Source organism: Ruditapes philippinarum, unplaced genomic scaffold (genome assembly GCF_026571515.1).
Source record: "Ruditapes philippinarum isolate M1 unplaced genomic scaffold, ASM2657151v2 ctg2279_1_1_1_1, whole genome shotgun sequence".
Classification (NCBI taxonomy): domain Eukaryota; kingdom Metazoa; phylum Mollusca; class Bivalvia; order Venerida; family Veneridae; genus Ruditapes; species Ruditapes philippinarum.
Genome location: NW_026855421.1, coordinates 148,181 through 168,683, shown reverse-complemented (window position 1 = coordinate 168,683; position 20,503 = coordinate 148,181). Strand labels below are relative to the sequence as shown.

The 20,503-nt window shown below is 34.2% G+C and overlaps 1 protein-coding gene across 2 annotated transcripts; it reads right to left on the bottom strand.

Moving 5' to 3' along the window:
• Positions 1-8,592: 8,592 nt before the first annotated feature.
• Positions 8,593-16,074, bottom strand: LOC132743264 (uncharacterized). Of its 2 annotated transcripts, none has more exons than XM_060731798.1 (3): positions 15,587-16,074; positions 10,416-10,585; positions 8,593-9,067 (listed from the first exon to the last, which is right to left on the bottom strand). In XM_060731798.1, the coding sequence occupies exons 1-3, from the start codon at positions 16,044-16,046 to the stop codon at positions 8,813-8,815; spliced, it is 885 nt and encodes a 294-aa protein (XP_060587781.1). In that variant the 5' UTR covers positions 16,047-16,074; the 3' UTR covers positions 8,593-8,812. The 2 variants fall into 2 exon arrangements, with proteins under 2 accessions (XP_060587781.1, XP_060587782.1); XM_060731799.1 differs by having other exon boundaries at positions 15,809-16,074.
• Positions 16,075-20,503: the final 4,429 nt, after the last annotated feature.

Genomic DNA, 20,503 nt, shown 5'->3' with positions numbered 1-20,503 from the left:
TTTAGGTGTTCTTTTCTTTGTTATTTTTTTTGTTTTCTTAAGGGCTACTAGCTCATAAACCCTTTTGATTACGGATTGAACCTTTTGTTCTCTTTTGTTCTCGTTACTGTTATATATCCCCAACACCCAAAATGTTTGCTCGGACGGACGGACATCAGGGGGTATAACATAATATGCCCGAAATTCTTTCGGGCATATAATAAAACATACATCTAGATCAATTCATTTAAACCAACATTGTTCTTCCTTCCATACATTACTAGGCCACTGTTTGGAATTTATATGGTATTAAATTAGCGATATAACGCCTTTTGTTTTGCGTTATTACGCCTTTTGGTTCGCGTTATTACGCCATTTGATTCGCGTTATAACGCCTTTATTCGCGTTAGTACGCCTTTTGATTCGCGTAATTACGCCTATTGTTTTGCGTTATTACGCGAATAAAGGCGTTATTACGCCTTTCAATTCGCGTTATAACGCCTTTATTCGCGTTATTACGCCTTTCAATTCGCGTTATAACGCCTTTATTCGCGTTATAACGCCTTTGATTCGCGTAATTACGCCTATTGTTTCGCGTTATTACGCGAAAAAAGGCGTTATTACGCCTTTCAATTCGCGTTATAACGCCTTAATTCGCGTTATTACGCCTTTCAATTGGCGTTATAAAGCCTTTATTTGCGTTATAACGCCTTTGATTCGCGTAATTACGCTTATTGTTTCGCGTTATTACGCGAAAAAAGGCGTTATTACGCCTTTCAATTCGCGTTATAACGCCTTTATTCGCGTTATTACGCCTTTCAATTGGCGTTACAACGCCTTTATTCGCGTTATAACGCCTTTGATTCGCGTTATTACGCATTTTGATTCGCGTTATAACGCGATTAAAGGCGTTACTACGCCTTTTGATTTGCGCTGTAACGCCTTTATTTGCGTTATTACGCCTTTTAATTTGCGTTATAACGCCTTTCAATTCGTGTTTCAACGCCTTTATTTGAGTTATAACGCCTTTATTCGCGTTATAACGCGAATCAAAAGGCGTTATAACGCGAATTGAAAGGCGTTATAACGCGAATCAAAAGGCATAGTAACGCCTTAATTCGCGTAATAACGCGAATCAAAAGGCGTAATAACGCGAATAAATGCGTAATAACGCGAATCAAAGGGCGTAATAACGCGAATAAAGGCGTAATAACGCGAATCAAAAGGCATAAAAACGCGAACCCAAAGGCGTAATAACGCAAAACAAAAGGCGTTATAACGCTAATTTTATATCATATAAATTCCAAACAATGGCCTAGTCATGTAAGAAAGGAAGAACAATGTTGATCTAAATGAATTGATCAAGATGTACGTTTTATTTTCAATTCTGTACGGATACGTCCTAAGACCAGAGTTTGATTTTTTTAAATCTTTTATTAGGAAATGCTTTCGTCGGATTAGAGGTTACTATCACCCAACTTTAGATACTTTTCTACAAGGACAAAGAAGACAATGTCTCCTATAATTGTAACTTAACAGAAACACTTTCACCCTTCTAAGCATACCTAATTATTACTATTATTCACCCTAATGTGATTTACTTATACCTTACGTTTTTTCAAAATCTTGTTTACTATAACCTATTACCTATGGCGTAATTGGGAACGACATTCACATAATTAGAAGATACTACAGGTTATTAAGTAATTATACAGGACATATCCGAAGATAATTGAACACATGACGCACAAAAAAGATAAGATAAGATATAAGAAAAGAAAAGAAAAGATAAGAAAAGAAATTCATTTACTTTAGTGACGTGTTTAAAATCAATGATGTGATACATGTGAATTCAGAGTAACTTAATTTAAGTCCAGTGCAATGGACCTATAAGTCACCAAGTCATCTTATATTGGCAAATATTAAAGAGTCTTCATTAGTTTATGACAAATAGTTGCATTATTACCACGGGGGAGAATCACGCCGTTCGTTACCCAAACAAACAAGATGGCGGATGCAGCCAAAAAGTAGGTTTTTCCCTTTTTTCTATGAAATTCGTGATGTTCTAATGTAAAAGTACATATAACGACCTTCTCCACAATTTTCCTGGCACACAGGATTTTATTTCACGGTGTTTCCTCCCGTACTTCATCTAAAATGCGCGTCACCAGATTCAAATCGAGAGAATTTTCCACCGGTTTGATTGTGGTAACGTACGGCTTTTTCTCTAAAATTCACTGTTTCGTTTACATATATATATATATCAACTGAAACCACGGACTTTAAAAAGTTGTAATGTGTCGTCATCTAAGCATTCATGCCCATTCTTGCTAGCATAACCACTGAAAATATTAATATCGGGGCATTTTCTGGAAATGATAACGTATGGCGCACAAAATATCAATGATAACGTACGGCGCATTTTTTCTGATTAAATGATTTTCTTTATAATAGAAAAGTTATGTTTACAAGACATTAGAGGATGTGTAGAACTAAATAAAGAAACTGAAATAAATAATATTAGTGTCCAGCTTTATTTGTCATCCAGTGAAAGCGCTGTATTTCTTAAAGATTCTTTGTGTAAATTTTCATAGAAGAACAAAAGTCGATGATATATCAAAGTCCATTCATAGGAGCCTCCTATTTTTCATGGTGCTTCATAGAACCGCGTTTGTGCAAATGGACAGGTATAGTGACGAAATAAAGTTAATATTAATGAAGCCAAATAAAGCTTGACACTAAGTATGTTTGTATTCATCCGTAGTTGTTTTACAGAAATAAGAAATATTCTCCGCCGTCGAAGTTTCTAATTTCTGTAGAACAACACGGATGAACACTAACATATACATCGTAAACACTAGTTTAAGAGTAGCATAATAATTTTTAAAACTGTTCTTTCATAAAGATAATGACGTCATCTTAGCGCATCGAAATCCAAATCCGATTTGAAACTTTATATTTAACACTAGAAATTAATAAGCAAATTCCAATGTCACTCTATTATTGCTGATACCTGCAATACTGTTTTAAAAGTAATTATTGTTTATGTTGGGGCGTTTGTGGAGAAAAAAAAACCCGCCAGAATATGATAGGCAAATTCTTGCATGTAATTGTTTTGATCAAATTATGACGTTCCTTTCATTTACAATTATGAAATCCGCAATTGATGCGAAGGGACCTTCATTTTTTTAGGATATGTGTATAAACATATGGTATGCGCATATGTATTAAAATCGATTAATATACAACAATTTTGCATTATTGGTTCATGTAATGTATGTTTTTTGTATGTGTGTACATATATATATGTGTATGTAAGACCTATAAGTTAGTGGTTTAAACATCAATTTTGATATGAAAATGTTCATTATGTAACCACTTAAGAAAATTTCGGCTGGTATTTACTTCATCAATCAATTTTGATCTTCTCCAAACTTTTCATGATTTTTGATATTATGTTTATATGAACTGTTCGTTATTGTGCATGTTTTATGTCCTCATCAGCTTTAAAGTCTATTGGAATAAAATAAAATGTCTACTGTCTACTATAATAAAAAAACTGTAAGTCTATGTCGCGTAAATATACGAGTATCTGACGTCATAGTGGCACAATGTCACGCTAAATGGTAGCGTTTCAATATTAACCGCCCGTCAAATAAACAGAAAATTTCTTATTTACTAAATTCATTGAAGTTTCTCGCATAACATTATTTTCTAACTCATTCAATAAATTCAATATACAACCTACATTCATTCATTATTCTCGGTTATGTATTTTTCTTTCAATGAGCGACCAGATTGAATAAACACAGGCTCATCTCATCTGAGTGTAAGCAATTCGTTTTGTAAATGTTTAAGATATCAGAGATTTGTTAGGAATGATTTTAGACTTTTTCTTTGGAAAAGAAAATATACCAAGCCGTCCGTACCTTTTTAACATTTTTGCTCTGCTGAATGTGTTTCTTCTTTCTGATAAGGAGATAAGACCATAATTATCGCACAACACTGGCGATATTTAATGTGAAGACAAAACTACACAAATGTTTTCTGAAAGTGGAGGCTTTTCTTTCCATTCTGCATTTTATACAAAATATTCTCAAACTATACACGTGTGTTTTAATTGGTATATTTACAATGGATATCTAGTATGCCACCAGCTAGAAAGATATTTATATCCGATGGTACAGCATTGTTCAATTAATTATTTCTGACCTGACCAACATTTTTTTCAGATATCTATCATTTCCTACATAAAAATAATTCATTATCAGCTGATTGGACAAATGGAAAAATTCCACCAAGTAGTAAAAATGCGCCGTACGTTATCATTGATATTTTGTGCGCCATACGTTATCCTTTCCGGAAAATGCCCGATATTTAATATTTACAGCAGGAAATCTAGCCAGAATGGGCATGATTGCTTACTTGACAACATATTACAACTTTTTAAAGTCAGTGGTTTCAGTTAATATACATATTTGAAAAAGAAACAGTAAATTTGAGAGAAAAAGCCGTACGTTATCACGATCAACCCGGTGGAAAATTCTCGCTTCGATTCTTGTGACGCGCATTTCAGATGAAGTACGGGACGAAACATCATGAAATAAAATCCTGTGTGCCAGGAAAATTGTGGAGAAGGTTGTTATAAGTACCATTACATTAGAATATCACGAATTTCAGAGAAAAAAGGGAAAAACCTATTTTTGGCTGCATCCGCCATCTTGTTTGTTTGGGTAACGAACGGCGTGATTCTCCCCCTTGATTACTGTGCAAATGGAATGATAGTTCTTGTAAATGTATATTGTATTATTCTGTACGAGTTTATATCTTGAGCAATAAATTTAGATCATTATTGGTCTTCCTTTCTCGCATTACTAGGCAATTTGATTAGTATAAATATGGTATTAAATTGGCATTATAATGCGTTTTAATTTGCGTTATTACGCCTTTATTCGCGTTATTACGCCTTTTGATTCGCGTTATTACGCATTTATTCGTGTTATTACGCCTTTTGATTCGCGTTATTACGCGAATTAAGGCGTTACTATGCCTTTTGATTCGCGTTATAACGCCTTTATTCGCGTTATTACGCCTTTTGATTCGCGTTATAACGCGAATAAAGGCGTTATTACGCCTTTTGATTCGCGTTATAACGCCTTTATTCGCGTTATTACGCCTTTTGATTCGCGTAATAACGCCTTTATTCGCGTTATAACGCCTTTGCATTTTTATTTTCTTATTTTATTTGACACTATTAGGCTTTCGTAATCATTCCATTTGCACAGTAATAATGCAAACTATTTGTCATAAACTAATGAAGAATCTCGGTTACGTATTATGCTACATGTAAATGACCGTGTTTTTATTTTACTTAATTGTAAACTCCAAGAGAATCAATCAGAAATGTGGTAAATATTTCAGATTAGTTTGATGACTATCAGGATGTCGAACGTATAGAGATACGATACTTTTTAAAGCAAGGTGAAATGGTAAAATACGGAGAAATTATGGATTTGAGACAGTAAACACACGTCAAAGTGAGTATATTTTATAAAAAAAATGTTCACTATTTAAATCGCAGATTTTGTATAGATCATGTTGGGTTGTTGATATTTCTTTGTGAAAATATAAAACATTAAATATTCACATGACATATAGACCTTTTTACAAAACGATTCTTCCACAGTAACCGATGTTGAATTTCGCACATGCGCATTCTGCGTAGGGCAAAAGCGCAGTAAAATTGAGAACAGTGTATGATACTTTAAGGCTTTAATAGTCGTGACTCCATGTTATGTCAACCAGAAAGCAGTTATTTTAGGATGACTTAAAGCGGTAAGTACTTAAAACGTTAATTGGTGTTTATAACAGATATTATGAATATTTGGGACTTATAATCCAATGGACCTTTCCGAATTTTTGTAGCGAAACATTTAGTCACACCTTTTCTTTTCATTGCTAGGTCAACTGCTCACATACAGTATCACAAACATAACGACGTGTTCTTTTGTGCAAATCATGTCAACCAGTGATTATGTATTAACTCAGTGTAGCAATTGGTTAACAAGTTAGCCAATTTACATAAAACTGTAAATACGGGAAAGGTCCATGGTCAAAAGACGCACACAAAGTCGTTTAAGGTATCATTAGCTAGATGACTTTTCATCTGTTTTTAAGATTTAAACAGCAGCGTGTTAAAGATTAAATTTTATTACCGCTGTATTACATAATATTACACAATGTGTATTTACATTTTACACTTCCTTTTGGATTGGCCAGGCTGTACGTAAGTGTCAAACAAATTGACACGCGACGTTAAACCGGAACGTTTCAGTACCATGACATAGTTAATCACGTACAATTATGAAAATCGTAATTTCAGTAACTTTTGTATATACCGATCTCATCAATGTTTATTGATTCTGAGAAGTTACAATTAGTGTGGCTTGCATTAAAAAAATAGCAGGTGTTACGAGGAACAGGATAAGATGTGTGTTATTTCACTTTCCTTAAAGATTTTGAAAAACAATTAACTATCTAAAATACATTTATGTGACTTAAAAATTATTTGCTTTACATCACAGTCAAATAAAAGATAAATCAGGTAAACTGAACACTAAAAATGCATTATCACCGTGTCTGTTCTGACTTTTTTCACAATGATAACTAACCTCGATTGCATATGTTATAAAATTTTTTTTATCTTTTTAAAAACTATTTCAACAACAATTTAGTTGACTCCCATTTGAATAATAGATATATTCTACATTTTCTTCAAAAAAATCTCAATGTCAGGTCCGTGACCGTAAGGGGAAACTTTTAAACAATTGCCTTTTCCATGCCTTTTAATCGCAATCTTGTCCACAAAGCTATAAAGGAATCTTTTTTATTTTTGTTAAAAACTAATTTATATAATTTTCTACCTTTTACCTTAAAGTAACTCGGAATTGTCTATGAACTTCTTCTATATTTCTATATTATTCTATGCGCTTTTTGCCCTACGCAGATTGCGCATGCGTGGGAAAATACTAAGGTCTATAAGTCTTTTGTAAGGTGTCGCCAAAATGATGTCTCGCGAAATTTTCGTGCACTTATTTTAATCGGACAGAATTCACTTTCAATAGTAACAAATGATGTTTAAATAGCTGCATTTAATCGAATATATAAGATCTAACTCGTTTAACATCAAAACAGACACTAAACACGACAAGTTAGGACAAGACAATTTGTTTATTTAAGTCTCACTTTTGTACATACATTAACAAAATATAACAAAGGTATAAAAGAAATACATGTAAAAACACTTTAAAAGGGCTATGATTTTATTTTATGTAATTTATTATGTAAATGTGTGGATTATCAATAAAATATTGTTTAAACTAAAAGGGCTATGATAGACTAATAACCACAGGGACAAGACCCTTTGATTTGATATTATCCCCTAGCGTTACCCCCTCCCCACTCCCTCCAGTCCCTGTTACAACCCCTTAAATATGATTTTAAGTCAATTTCCACATTAACATTTCATAACTAAAATAATATGACACTTTTACACAATTTTCATTATACCTCCATAGTATTAGTTATACAAGGGTGTAGCAACTCGTACGCCCTTCCAGTGCTTTGATTCTATCCAAGTCACATTCAATGTCATAACTCAGCCAAATCTTTGAAATCTCTATATAATTTTAAAAAACTTAGTCTCGATTAATAGAGTGTAGATATGTGCTATTGCATCTTCCATATTAAGCAGTGTTTAGTATTTTGTTTTATGCGAACACCAAAGACAGCCGGTAACATGATATTTGACAATATTTTATTCACTTTCTACGGCTGAATCGACTGAATCGCTAAAAGGAGACAATGTTGTGTAAGAAATATCATTGCATCTGAAAAAACTAAACAATCGATGACTCTCACCAACGAAACACTCACCCGCCCAAATCTCTTCTATTCCGTAGATTCCGAAAAAATAATTAAACGGGTACTTACTTCGTCACTACACAGAAAACTTTTCCCGGAATACTCTAATTTTAATTTTATCGTAGAGTGACAATTTTTTAAACGACAAGAGTAAAGTATTCCGGATAAGATATTTGTTATGGAGGCATTAGAGAAGAAGAACGTGCGTTTTGCATTTCTTCGTGTAGCTTCGGAATAAAATAGATTTGGGCGGGATTTTCGTTGATGAGTGTCATCGATTGTTTAGTTTTTACAGATCCTTTTACAGATGTCCTTCAATATATTTTCCTTATATATACATTTGTAAGATAAAATGATATTCGACTTGTATTTTACGACACCTTACACAAAATCTTTCATATACATGGGTCCTATGTGGCCTAGACATCTATCAGGGGACAGGGCGCTTGATGAAACTTTTGAACAATAAATCAGTCAAATGAGTGTTTGAAATGTAACAATATTTTATTGTAAAATAATGATAATAATGAACTTCGTTTGTTGAGAAAACTGACCATTTACCTCTTGCTTGGCAATAGATAAAAAGTTAAAAATATATCACCATTTCGGTTTATCCGAGTATCAACGGATCCAATGTTCATAGCATATTTATTTTTATTTATTTATTTTTTTGTAAGTGAACAAAAGCAATTTTGTCATTTTATTTTATTACTTATAGATCTACATACAAAAAATATTTTGTAACAGATTTATGCATTTCATTGACAAGTTATCATATTCATCATGGCGGTATTCTTTCCATCGTTTTTAAAAGAATTGTCTGCTTTAAAAGAATAAAATGATTCTATGTGTTATGAAAAATTGATTGCAAACAGCAATTAATGATAAATTTATACATATTTGGCACTTTTTACACCACTACGAGCTTAAACAACGACCTGTCGTCTCTTAAATTATATCTGGATGATACGTATTTGTCCTTGTCCAGCCTAACGTACCGATTCGTTGCTTTTGTTTTAATTCTGTAGAAGCCTTGTGTTTCCATGGTTATATAGTATCGCATATGATCGTCGTCTGTTCGGTCATCACCATTAAGATATACACCACGTGCACCAGGAACACCATACCCATCGTACATGTATCGTGGAAAGGAAACCGATCGCGACTTAAATAAATATTACATTGAAGGTGTACAAGGAACAAAATACATATATTTAAAACACTGTGTTCACTCCGCCAATCACCAGAATCGTACAGTCATAATTTCTGACCATGTTTGATGAATTGAAAAGTATAACCTGCATTTTAAGAACCGCAACACGACTATTAGCATTTAATATGATCTATGCACGCGCCTCCGAGACCCCAACGTGCCTACCAATTCTGTCTGTCCCATGACACGATGCTATAGGCAGCACACCACACTTAACTAGCCACAGCTTCGAATGGCCAGGGAGGATTTCATGGATATAGTGACTATTGTGGATTTAAATGACTGGTTGTCTTTAAAATGCATTTTCAGCCTGAAATTTGTTTTTGTGACATGTAATATGATCATTGGCAAATTCGAAAACATGGTAAGAAATCACATGCTGTTAAATATAGATGTCAAGGCCGCCATTGTTTGTAAACACTGCTTTTGAACAGCATGCTCGGTGAAAACAAGTAATTTTACAGGGGGGTACAAACTTTCAGCAATAGCAAAAAATCTACAAGGCCAAGCACCTATTTCTTTGTGATATTTTGCAAGTATAGGAAGTTGCTAAAGCAGTGACCCGTATATTTGCAGGTATTTTTTGCCGGCGGGACGAAATATGTTGTTTTGGGTCTCGGACCACTGTAGATTTTTGGCTTTTACGGAATGAATTGGAATTTTTTAACTGCCTGACTGTTGCACATGGGGTGATTTCATTATAAATTTGCAATGTTATGACATATATGTTCTTAACAAAATGTGTTTTCTTTTTCCAGGTTGTGTAGTTTGGGATCAGATTTATCAGACATATTGCTTGTAGGACACTGACGGCAGAAACTTGAAATTTAGTGTGGAGTGCTACCATACGATCTTACATAAAATATTCACGGCCATTCACTACTAATCTATTACTCTAAAAACAAACACAACCGGAGCCGTTTTGACTTACATTCAAGACGATCGAGTTATGATCCGTGTTGTTTTCTTTAAAAGTCGAGCAAATTAAAGCTCTATACTGTAAGTTTAAAATATATATTTTTTTAATCGACGCTGCAACTAATCAAATAACACTGCCGAGAAGCGATCGTTTGATTGTGCTTGATCGAGTTGTTGATAAAACCGGCGGAGTGAACACTGTTAAATACCAAGTATTTACTTCATGAAAATGAAGAAAAAAATCTTTATACACAGCTTTCAAAACTATATGATAAAAAGATTACTCCAAATGACTTATAAACTACACACAAGGTTGGTTACAGTTTAAAAAAAAAAAAATAAATAAATAAAAATAAAAACTCATGTGTTTAAAAAGAATCACCTTTATTTTGTATGATCCGTCCGTCTGTTTCTCAAAAGTAAACTTTACAAATTCATCATTCGGTTGCCATAAGGACGATACAACTTTCAGAACCTGATGACCTCCGTCAAAATGCCAAAATTGATCGTTTTCCTTTGCGTATATTTTGAACACCTTTCCTTTAAGATTTACTGAAAAATAGACGATAAGTCTAAAATTAAATCACCGATCTATATTACTTATTTTAAATTAAAAATAAAGAATCATGAATAATTACATTTTTTTCTATTATTATTATTATTAATTAATCAATCTTTTTTATTAATATACTGATGATAATGATGATGTTGATGGTGATGATAATGATGAAGATAATGAATACAACAATTGATACTTCATTTTTTTTTTTATTTATTTAAAAGCTTAATAAGGTCTTGGTAACTCCTCTACTTATTAGGCGTTATAAAAGCTAAAACATTTATATTGGGACATTTTATAATATAAACTATGAAACGTTCGCTTTTTGTCCATACTGTATACATGTACCCTATAATTATAGTACACATGTAAACGGTTTTGAACCGGTTACCGATGATTTCATCGTGCATTTGCTCACAGACGCTTGGGGGTCAGATCCTGCCCCCCAACGTGATACGCCCCTGTAAACACTCTGTCAAAAATATTTTAATATTTAAACACGAATGGGACATCTGCTACAACCACTGCGGTATACCGTACCCCGGATATTGCTCGATATTATGAGGACTTTCATCCCATTTCGCGACTTTGAACGAAGAAAGAAGGTATGTTTAGTGACGATATTTAGTCATTTTGAATTGGTTTGATATAAATTTTGTAGAAAAACAAATACTTCGATAATTTTTCTAGTTACTGAAACCCCAAAAATGTTGAGAAATAGCTTTGAAATGTAATTAGGAAGTAAAATTCGTCTCTTTGCTCACGTGATAAATGAGCTCGGATCAGTCGAATTTGATGTTTTTGTGCATATACCTCCTTAAAAGAAAAACTTGAATCGAGTAAAATGTGATAATAATGATAATGTTTATGTTGTAAATGTTCAATCAACAATAGAACCTCAGATGACTGTGCATTTTTAGAATAAATACACATGTTAGTGTACCGAGTATTGCGTTAAAGTTGCCCGCCGGTGTCACGAGTATTGCTTTTTAGTGTAACGAGTATTGGTTATCAATGACAAGTAAATGCAAGTAGTAAACACAAAGTATTTACCACATTTAATTTTAAATATTTCTTACTGTGTATACTTATTTACATTATATGTGCAGAATATGCAGAATTCGGAGGTACTTTACTGGAAACATCTGCGAATAATCCAGATTATCATTCCTGCTCGTGAAAAATCTCAGCCGAACGAACTCAGCAATTTTCTGTGTTTAAAATATTCTCGTTGCTATCGAAGGATCAACCTTTCCAGACTTTGTTAATAATTATTGCATATCTTACTTTAAATAGTAAAAAAATGCATCCAAAGTGCATTAATACTGCCTCAAGATTGTCAATATTAGACGGAATTGAGCAAGTGTGCCAATATCTTATATCAACCGACTTCCTACTATGCCAAAAATTCATATAAAGGTAACTTAGGGCATTTTGTACCTGCACTCTAGCAACGGCAGACCCTCTGTACGTGAAATTTTGTTACGCCATTAGCAGTGAGTTACCGTATGACTGCCGAGCGGGTACAGCTCAAAAACCCAATAATAGATTTTGATAAGATTATGATAAAGGGGCCAGCAGATGCAATAAACAAGAGGGCCATGATGGCCCTGAGGTCGCTCACCTGTATATAGGCCCCACACCCCCGGGCCAATTTTTACCCAAGGGCTTTTATTTGTTTATTTGAACAGACTTGGTAGACACCCAAGAAGATGTTTCATGCTAAACATCTAAGTTCTAGCTCATTGGCTTTTTTAAAAGAAGATTTTTAAAGTTTTTACTATACACATAAAGTTAAAAACAATGACACCCCTGGGGCAGGGCCAGTTTTGACCCCCGGGCGTTTATTTTAACAAACTTTATAGATATTTACTTAAAGATGTTTCATGCTTAATATCTAAACTCTAGCTATTTGGGTTTTTCCAAAGAAGATTTTTAAGTTTTTGCTATACACATATAAGGAAAATCAATGAACCCCACCCCCCGGGCGGGGCCAGTTTTGACCCCGGGGCCAGTTTTGACCCCAGGGCTTTTATTTGAACATACTTGGTAGACACCCATTAGAACATGTTTCATGCTAAATATCTTAGCTCTAGCTCTTTGAGTTCTTTAAAAGAAGATTTTTTGAGTTTTTACTATATGCATATAGGGAAAATCAATGACCCCCGGGGCGGGGCAATTTTGACCCCAGGGCTTTTATTTGAACAAACTTGGTAGACACTCATTAGAAGATGTTTCATGCTAAATATCTTAGCTCTAGCTCTTTGGGTTCTTTAAAAGAAGATTTTTTAAGTTTTTACTATATGCATACAGGGAAAATCTATGACCCCCTGGGGCGGGGTCAATTTTGACCCCAGGGCTTTTATTTGAACAAACTTGGTAGACATTCACTAGAAGATGTTTCATGCCAAATATCTAAGCTCTAGCTCTTATGGTTCTTTAAAAGAAGATTTTTTAAGTTTTTACTATACGCATATAGGGAAAATCAATGACCCCCGGGACGGGGCCAATTTTGACCCCAGGGCTTTTATTTGAACAAACTTGGTAGAAATTCACTAGAAGATGTTTCATGCCAAATATCTAAGCTCTAGCTCTTACGGTTCTTTAAAAGAAGATTTTTTAAGTTTTTACTATATGCATATAGGGAAAATCAATGACCCCCAGGGGCGGAGCCAATTTTGACCCCAGGGCTTTTATTTGAACAAACTTGGTAGACACCCATTAGAACATGTTTCATGCTAAATATCTTAGCTCTAGCTCTTATGGTTTTTTAAAAGAAGATATTTAAAGTTTTTTCTTTTGGTTGCCATGGCAACCAGAGTTCTGCATGGAATTAAATTCTTTGAACAATTTTTAAAGGTGACCACCAAAGGAACATTCCTGTGAAGTTTGGATGAAATTGGCTCAGTGGTTTATGAGGAGATGTCATTTAAAGCAAAAGTTTACGGACGGACGGACGACGGACGGACGGACGCCGGACGAAAAGCGATCACAAAAGCTCACCCTGTCACTTTGTGACAGGTGAGCTAAAAAGGTTATGTTCCTTATAACTTTTTACCTCTTAAAGGCTTGTTTTGAAGGCTTTTTACCCCCACCCCTTTTGAGGCCTCAAATAGTGCAAAACATGCGCTATTTAGGCCCCAAACAAGTTTCGTTTGAGAAATGTTGTTCAGAAGAGTGATCACTTTTTCGGCGCCACCCCATTAAAAAGTACATCAAGGGGGTTACACAGGGGGGGGGGGGGTGTTCCCCCTTCTGTTTTGGGGTTTGAAGTGGTGCAGTAGCCCCCAATCGCCGAGAAGACTTGGACTTGTGGGGGGCTAAAAGGCCTCAGGTCGATTTAAAGGTACCGTTTAATTTATCTCAATCAATTGAGAAGTTTGTGCACCTTGAAATCAGTTTTGATGGGAAAAAACAACGCAAATTTTTTTTGGCAATTTTGAGACGCCCCCCCCCCCACCTTGTTGCCATGGTAACTGGAAATTTTAAATTGAGCATCCTATTCCACAGGCTATGGTCCAGCTAACATTTGTGCCCAGTTTGATCAGTATTGAAGCATTTTTATAGTTTCATAGCAGTTTGAACTTGTAACAAAAGGCTTAACTATAATACAATGAAAACAATGAAAACAGCCATTTTTCGCATTATGCTCATGCAGTAAAAGGTTAAGACGATACCGGCATGCTTGGACGGCATAAGCCCTCGGGCCAATATTTTATGAAGTGCGTCGATATGTTTCTTAAGGCAAACTTGCCCTGTAAAAACCTATTATTAATGTCATCTAAATATGTTTTTTTTATTCTTGTCCATTTCAGAGATGGGTCTCCTTGATCAAAGTTTCTTGAGACATGTATTTAAAGTTTTTTATCGTCAATTTTGATGTTTCTACCCTGCTTCCTGCACACACTTTATTTAATCCATAGTGTGATTTTCAACCAAATTGGAAATTAAATCTCTGTATTTGCCCGTATGAAAAGAACAGTAATAACACTGAAAATGCACTGTTGAATCTGAAATATTTAAATAAATATCATATAAACAGTACATTATCAGAAAAATGAAATTGAATCGATAACCAGACGTGAAAATTAGACAAAAATATCGAGTTTCCATATTAATGTGCTCATTCTGTTTTGCAATACTCTGTACACTAAAGTTTGGCTATTTTGCAATACCCTGTACACTTAAAATCAATACTCGGTACACTTTCTTGTATCTTTTTTGGCCTGTATCTTTTTGAACTTTCACACTTTTTGCCTGAAATTTGGACAAGGCATACTTGGATTGTGAATAAAAAAATAACTCTATTCAATTTTTTTATATTTGTAATATAATAATTTCTAACGATTCTACAGTATCGCGGTCAGTATTTTCTAGTGAGCAGCGGATCGTTTAGGGGTAGTTTAATCAATTTTACAAATACCTGTAATACTTTTACGTCTTTTAGAGTTACAAAAATACCTCTAGATATATAAAACCCGTTTAGATAAATGGAATAGCCATTAGTTTGGAAAATATCGTCGCTGAACTTACCTTCGTTCCCCGTTCAAAGTCGCGAAATGGGATGAAAGTCCTCATAATATCGAGCAATATCCGGGGTACGGTATACCGCAGTGACAACGATACAACTGGTTTTCGAACAATTTTTGCGTATCTGAAAAAATTACCTTTCACCATCAAGTTTCAGATATGTAAAAATTGTTCGAAAACCAGTTGTATCGTTGTTCGTGTTTAAATATTAAAATATTTTTGACAGAGAGTTTACAGGGGCGTATCACGTTGGGGGCAGGATCTGACCCCAAGCGTCTGTGCATTTGCTATTGGCTCAATATGGTTTATACCAACATATGCCTTTCTTACACGCATTTTGAAATTATTCTGACACAATGTTTTAAATGCAGGCAACAGAGATATACATGTAGATTTATACATTTTGAACAAGCGGCAACTATATATATATTATGTATACAATATTCTCCATATAGAAAGTTTACCTCTAATGGGCGGCCTCGGTTTAGTTGTTGTTTTATCAGATGTTTTAGTTTTAAATGTTCGAATTGTTTCAGTTGTCGTAGCTTTCTTTTGAGATGTAATTTTGTTTGTGTTTTGTATGGAAACAATATCAGTAAAAGTTGATATTTGTGTTGTTTCCGTGAAGCGAGACTCGTCATGTTGATGGAAATTATTTCTATCACGTTTTTCACATGCATTTTTACCTATGAAATATCCAATAGATACACTACATGCAGCAAGCACTAGTATAACAACAAGTCCAACAATAAAAGCGAATTTCGAGTTTTGAAAAAATGGCCTGCGATGAAATGCCCACCAGCTTAATGTAACCGGCGTATGGGGTATTTTGTCCCGTTTTAGAGAATTATAAATATGCTCGGGTCCCACTGATTCTGAGTAAATATGAAGGTCCGCATAACAATTATTGCTTACAGTCGCCATGGTTGCAATACCACAATGAACGGAGCGTGATTTTATATTTGTTGCTATTATATTAAGTAGAGCGTGATCTACTTCATTGTAAAAAAGCGAGTCATCGGAAACGAAACAAAACCAACCGGATTTCGGAAGTTCATCCTTAAACTGTTATTAAGTTTTGTTTATGAATTAACTCATGTGGATAATTGCAAACCAAATATTGTAGGGCACTTGTTTCTCCGTACAGATAGATAGATGTCTATTGATATATTATATTGTACAAATCTAAATTATAGGTTAATGAATCGATACAACTAGATAACTAGTTTACAATGCAACATTAAGGTTTGTAATGTTTATTACGACTTTGATACAAACTTCCTGATCAAAATTAACAACACAAAAAAAACTAACTTGAACGTAAATAAGATTATAAAAATGTTTACTAAGTGATAAGACGATTAAAGGCACAATATGTCTCAGAAACGAATACATGTTTTATTACGTTAAAAAGAACAAATACGAGTTTTATAACGTCTAAATAATGATTTTAAATCATGTCAGATGCTTAATTGTTACCTGAGGAAATTAGCGATAAATGTGAAATAGTTAGTCATAAATGTAGCATAATATAAACAAAGAAGTATTTCAAATTCCATACAAAATGATAAATCAGTATCACTTCACTAATTGCCAAAAAGCAACAGCTGACAGACGGTCATTTAATTAGCCAATGAGTACATGTTTTGGGATTTTTAAAGTTCAACAAAAAAGGAATTTTGAGAAATAAAAGAAATTGTTATGCGGGCCTTGAAGTAGTACTTGCCTTGGAGCATATTTCGAGTTAAAAAATCATTAATTATTTAATTTTGAAACACAAATTTTAGCCAAAGATATAAATTTGGAGCCAAAAAAGTCACTGTAAGGCGGCCAATGAGAACCTTAATTTAGAGTAACCTGAGACAAATATGAAAAGGAGGTAGCCCTGATAAGGGAGTTATGCCGGCAAAGCCGTAACTCTGTGTTAAGGGCTCAAACAGTCTAGCAAACTTTCCTCGTCGGCCGCAGCCCACAGGGAATAATGTAAAATTTAAAAATGTTCTGTGTTCAAAAAGAGCCATATAGCCCTGTCAAAATCTGCATAAGAGTTATTGGCCTTGGAAAATGACCTGTAATGCTTTCAAATAAGTGTGTGAATTTTATACTTTCAACCCATTCCCAAGCTTCAGTAGGTTTGGAGATAGATTAGTATGGGTAGCTGATTTGTGTCATGTCGTATTTTCACTCCTGGGCGCTGGACGAAAACACGAACATACGACAAAGCGGTGTCTGTGTTTTTGCCCAACGCCCCGCGGAGCAAATGTACGACACAGTCGTCATTTTGTTGTGGGGCTAAAATACGACATGTAACAAATCAGCCATCATACTAATCTACTGTTGTAAGATTAAATGTCATCTAATAATTAAGAAAAATGCAAACTTAAGTACGATTGACCAATATCTAGAGGAATATATGTGTATGAATATATGATAAGATAAGTTATCAAATTAACTTGCTGTTAAACATGTATTACATGATGTATTATATATATGTATATGATACTAGTAAGTAATACGTATTATTGTTTGTTAGCCAAAGGCATTGTTTAAGCCGAACTTGATAATTACATGTAATTGGTAATTTTTACGTTAATTTGAGTCCCCCTTTTTAAAGCAGCACGCCTCCAGATTTTCAAGAAAATTTTGAAAATGTATTTGAATGTGTAATATTGTGAGGTAACCAAAAAGGGAGCAACTTACACATTATCAATGGCACTTACAAACCACGTAAATTATCAAAAAGTGGTGAAAATATGCATAAATAGCTTTTACTGCGTTAGTAACGCAGTAGAAATATAGTTGTAAATACTGGAAAATCAGTTATTAATCGCACACAATATCTAAAATATTACTTGAATCTTGAAACTTTTTATTTTTCCTTACATCTTAGTACATTTTTCTAAAGTTTTATTTTATTGAAATATTTTGACTCATCTTGAGGCATGAAGCTTTAAAAATGGGTATAAGTATATCCTCACACATACACGCAATGTGTGTTTCTCCTTTGAAAAGTGACACTGAGCGACACCATCGCATTTAAAACTCTAAGAAAAGAACAGAACAGAACAGAACAAATTAGTACCAGAGACAGGGGCCATTTATTTCAAATTTGTGTCCAAAAGTATAATTAGTCTCATTTGAAAGCAAAATATGTACAGATTCCAAAAATCCATTTCTTAAAAAAATGCTCTTCACCGGCCATAGGCTCGCATCATATAATTTTATTCCACTCGTGCAATAAATGCAGTATTGAACTTACACTCATTCAATATCCTCTATTTATCTTTTTTTAAACTATGAAATATCGAGCAGGGGTTGATTTACTTTAAGTCAATACACACCATCAATTTATTATTCTTACTACATTTGGAAAAAAGTATAGCAGTTGTCTTTGATGTGGAAAATTGTTTATAATGTACTTTTAATGTAACTTTTACTCATCGTTTAATTGTTTAATGATAAAGTCCTTCTATATCTCCTCAACAACAACATGACGTCATCAAACGAATCTTTAAGTGGCTCCGGAATTATAATTATATATTAGTGTTTGTTATTACACACAATCAAATCTTCTCGGTCATTAAACTGTGGAGGAAAATGATGATAAAATATAGTCTGACGTTGGTGGTGAAAGGTCAGCGTCATGAATATATATGTAGTCTCCATAAATAAGCCTAGATTAAATGCAAGATTATACCATACTACTGGGTATATTGATATAAGTGTATAATTGATCAGGACATAAGAATCAATACATGTATACCTTCAAACGTTGCCTTAAAAATGCGGGGGTAGGGGATTTTTGAAAAGATTTGTCAAATTGAATGAGACATACAATGATTACATTTTTGTTCTCGGTTTTAAGGACGTTTATTTACTGAATTGATAACTTGCATGATAACTTGCTTAGATGTATGCATGCAACTGTGATGAAAATCACACATCATTTGAAAGGAAAAACATATCTACACTTAAAACTAAAGTAACAAAGGCCTAACACATTAAAAAACTTCATATTTATAAATCAAATAGAGCACTCAAAACAGAACAGTATGCAACAGATAATTCAACTAGAAATTGTCACACCCGACACGCGCTTGTCAGAAAACTTGTTTTTTAGTTAATAATTTTGCACATAGGAGGAATGCAGAAGATTATAGACTTTTTTGGAAATGTTTTTTTTTTGGTTATTTGTCCTACATCAATAAGATAAATTAAAGTTTGGATTTGAAGTTTTCATGACTTCATTTAAGGCAATACGTTCTTTCTCTCTGAGATTTCTGCACTTTTTCTCCGTGAGATCTATCTAGCTACATAGTTTTATGTGTACCTTTCATAGTTCTCAAGTTATGTCCTGGACAAAGTTCAAGTGCAAAAATGAACAAAGGGCAATAACTCCAAAATTTGGGAAGAGAGGATTATGGTTTCTTATTCACTGCACTTCTACTCAGTAAGATCTATTTCAAGTTGATACCTTTTATAGTTCTCAAGTTATCACGGGGGTGGAACCCCATATGAATCTCAAAAATGAGCATCGGTAAAAATGATATGTGAATTTCCGCTGCACCAGATGTGAAGCATAACATCAGATGTGACTGGAAAAATAGGCCGATCGCAGGGTAAGTTTTCATCTTTTCAAACATTTATATAAAATTCAATCCTTTTTTTAAGAAAATCGAAATGTGATTCTACCCTCCTGACTCTCCTCTATATTACCCCTTGTTGTTTTGGATTTCTATGCAGTCTTCATCGAGATATTCTTTCCGTCGTGGGTTCTGGCTTAAGAATTTAAGTGTAAAAATAAACAAAGGGCGATAACTCCAAAATAAGGCAAGGCAGATTTATTGTTCTTTGTGCACTGCACTTATATCTACCTACAAAATGTCAGTGGTTTTAGAGTTATTCCGGACAAAGTTCACAGTGTACAATAAACAAAGGGCAATAACTCCAAAACTAGGCAACCAATCTGGTTCAATCCAACAGTGAAGGTCCGAGGTTCAACGATTTTCTATAATAATTTATCTCAAAAAGGTATCACATTTGTTGCTGATTTGATAGATAATGACGATCAATTTCATAGTTAAAAGTCTATACAAAACATTTTACAAATATACATAAATTTCCTGCAATACGGGGGACTTTAGGGACTTAAGATCCCTAGCATACTTAGGAGTTGAACTTGAAATATATATATGGAACTGTGGCCTCTGCCATCTGTATGTTGGCCCATCGTGAAGTCGGGGGTACTCCTAACTCCCGACCACTACTGGGGGTCGAGAGCTAGGAGTGCAACTGGCACGGCTTGGGGCGGGTGTTGTCGAAGGAAGACCTTCTAGGACCCAGGTCCTGCTCTGGTTGAGTTCAAGTCCACGATATAGTGG

What these genes read in the sequence shown, in the direction of transcription:
- LOC132743264 (XM_060731798.1), bottom strand. Translation starts at nt 16,046, where the DNA reads ATGGCGACTGTAAGCAATAATTGTTATGCGGACCTTCATATTTACTCA. An exon ending in ACCGAGGCCGCCCATTAGAG is followed by an intron (nt 10,586 to 15,586) that starts GTAAACTTTCTA and finishes TCTATTTTTCAG; the next exon opens with TAAATCTTAAAGGAAAGGTG. An exon ending in ACGGATCATACAAAATAAAG is followed by an intron (nt 9,068 to 10,415) that starts GTGATTCTTTTT and finishes TATTTATTTAAG; the next exon opens with TCGCGATCGGTTTCCTTTCC.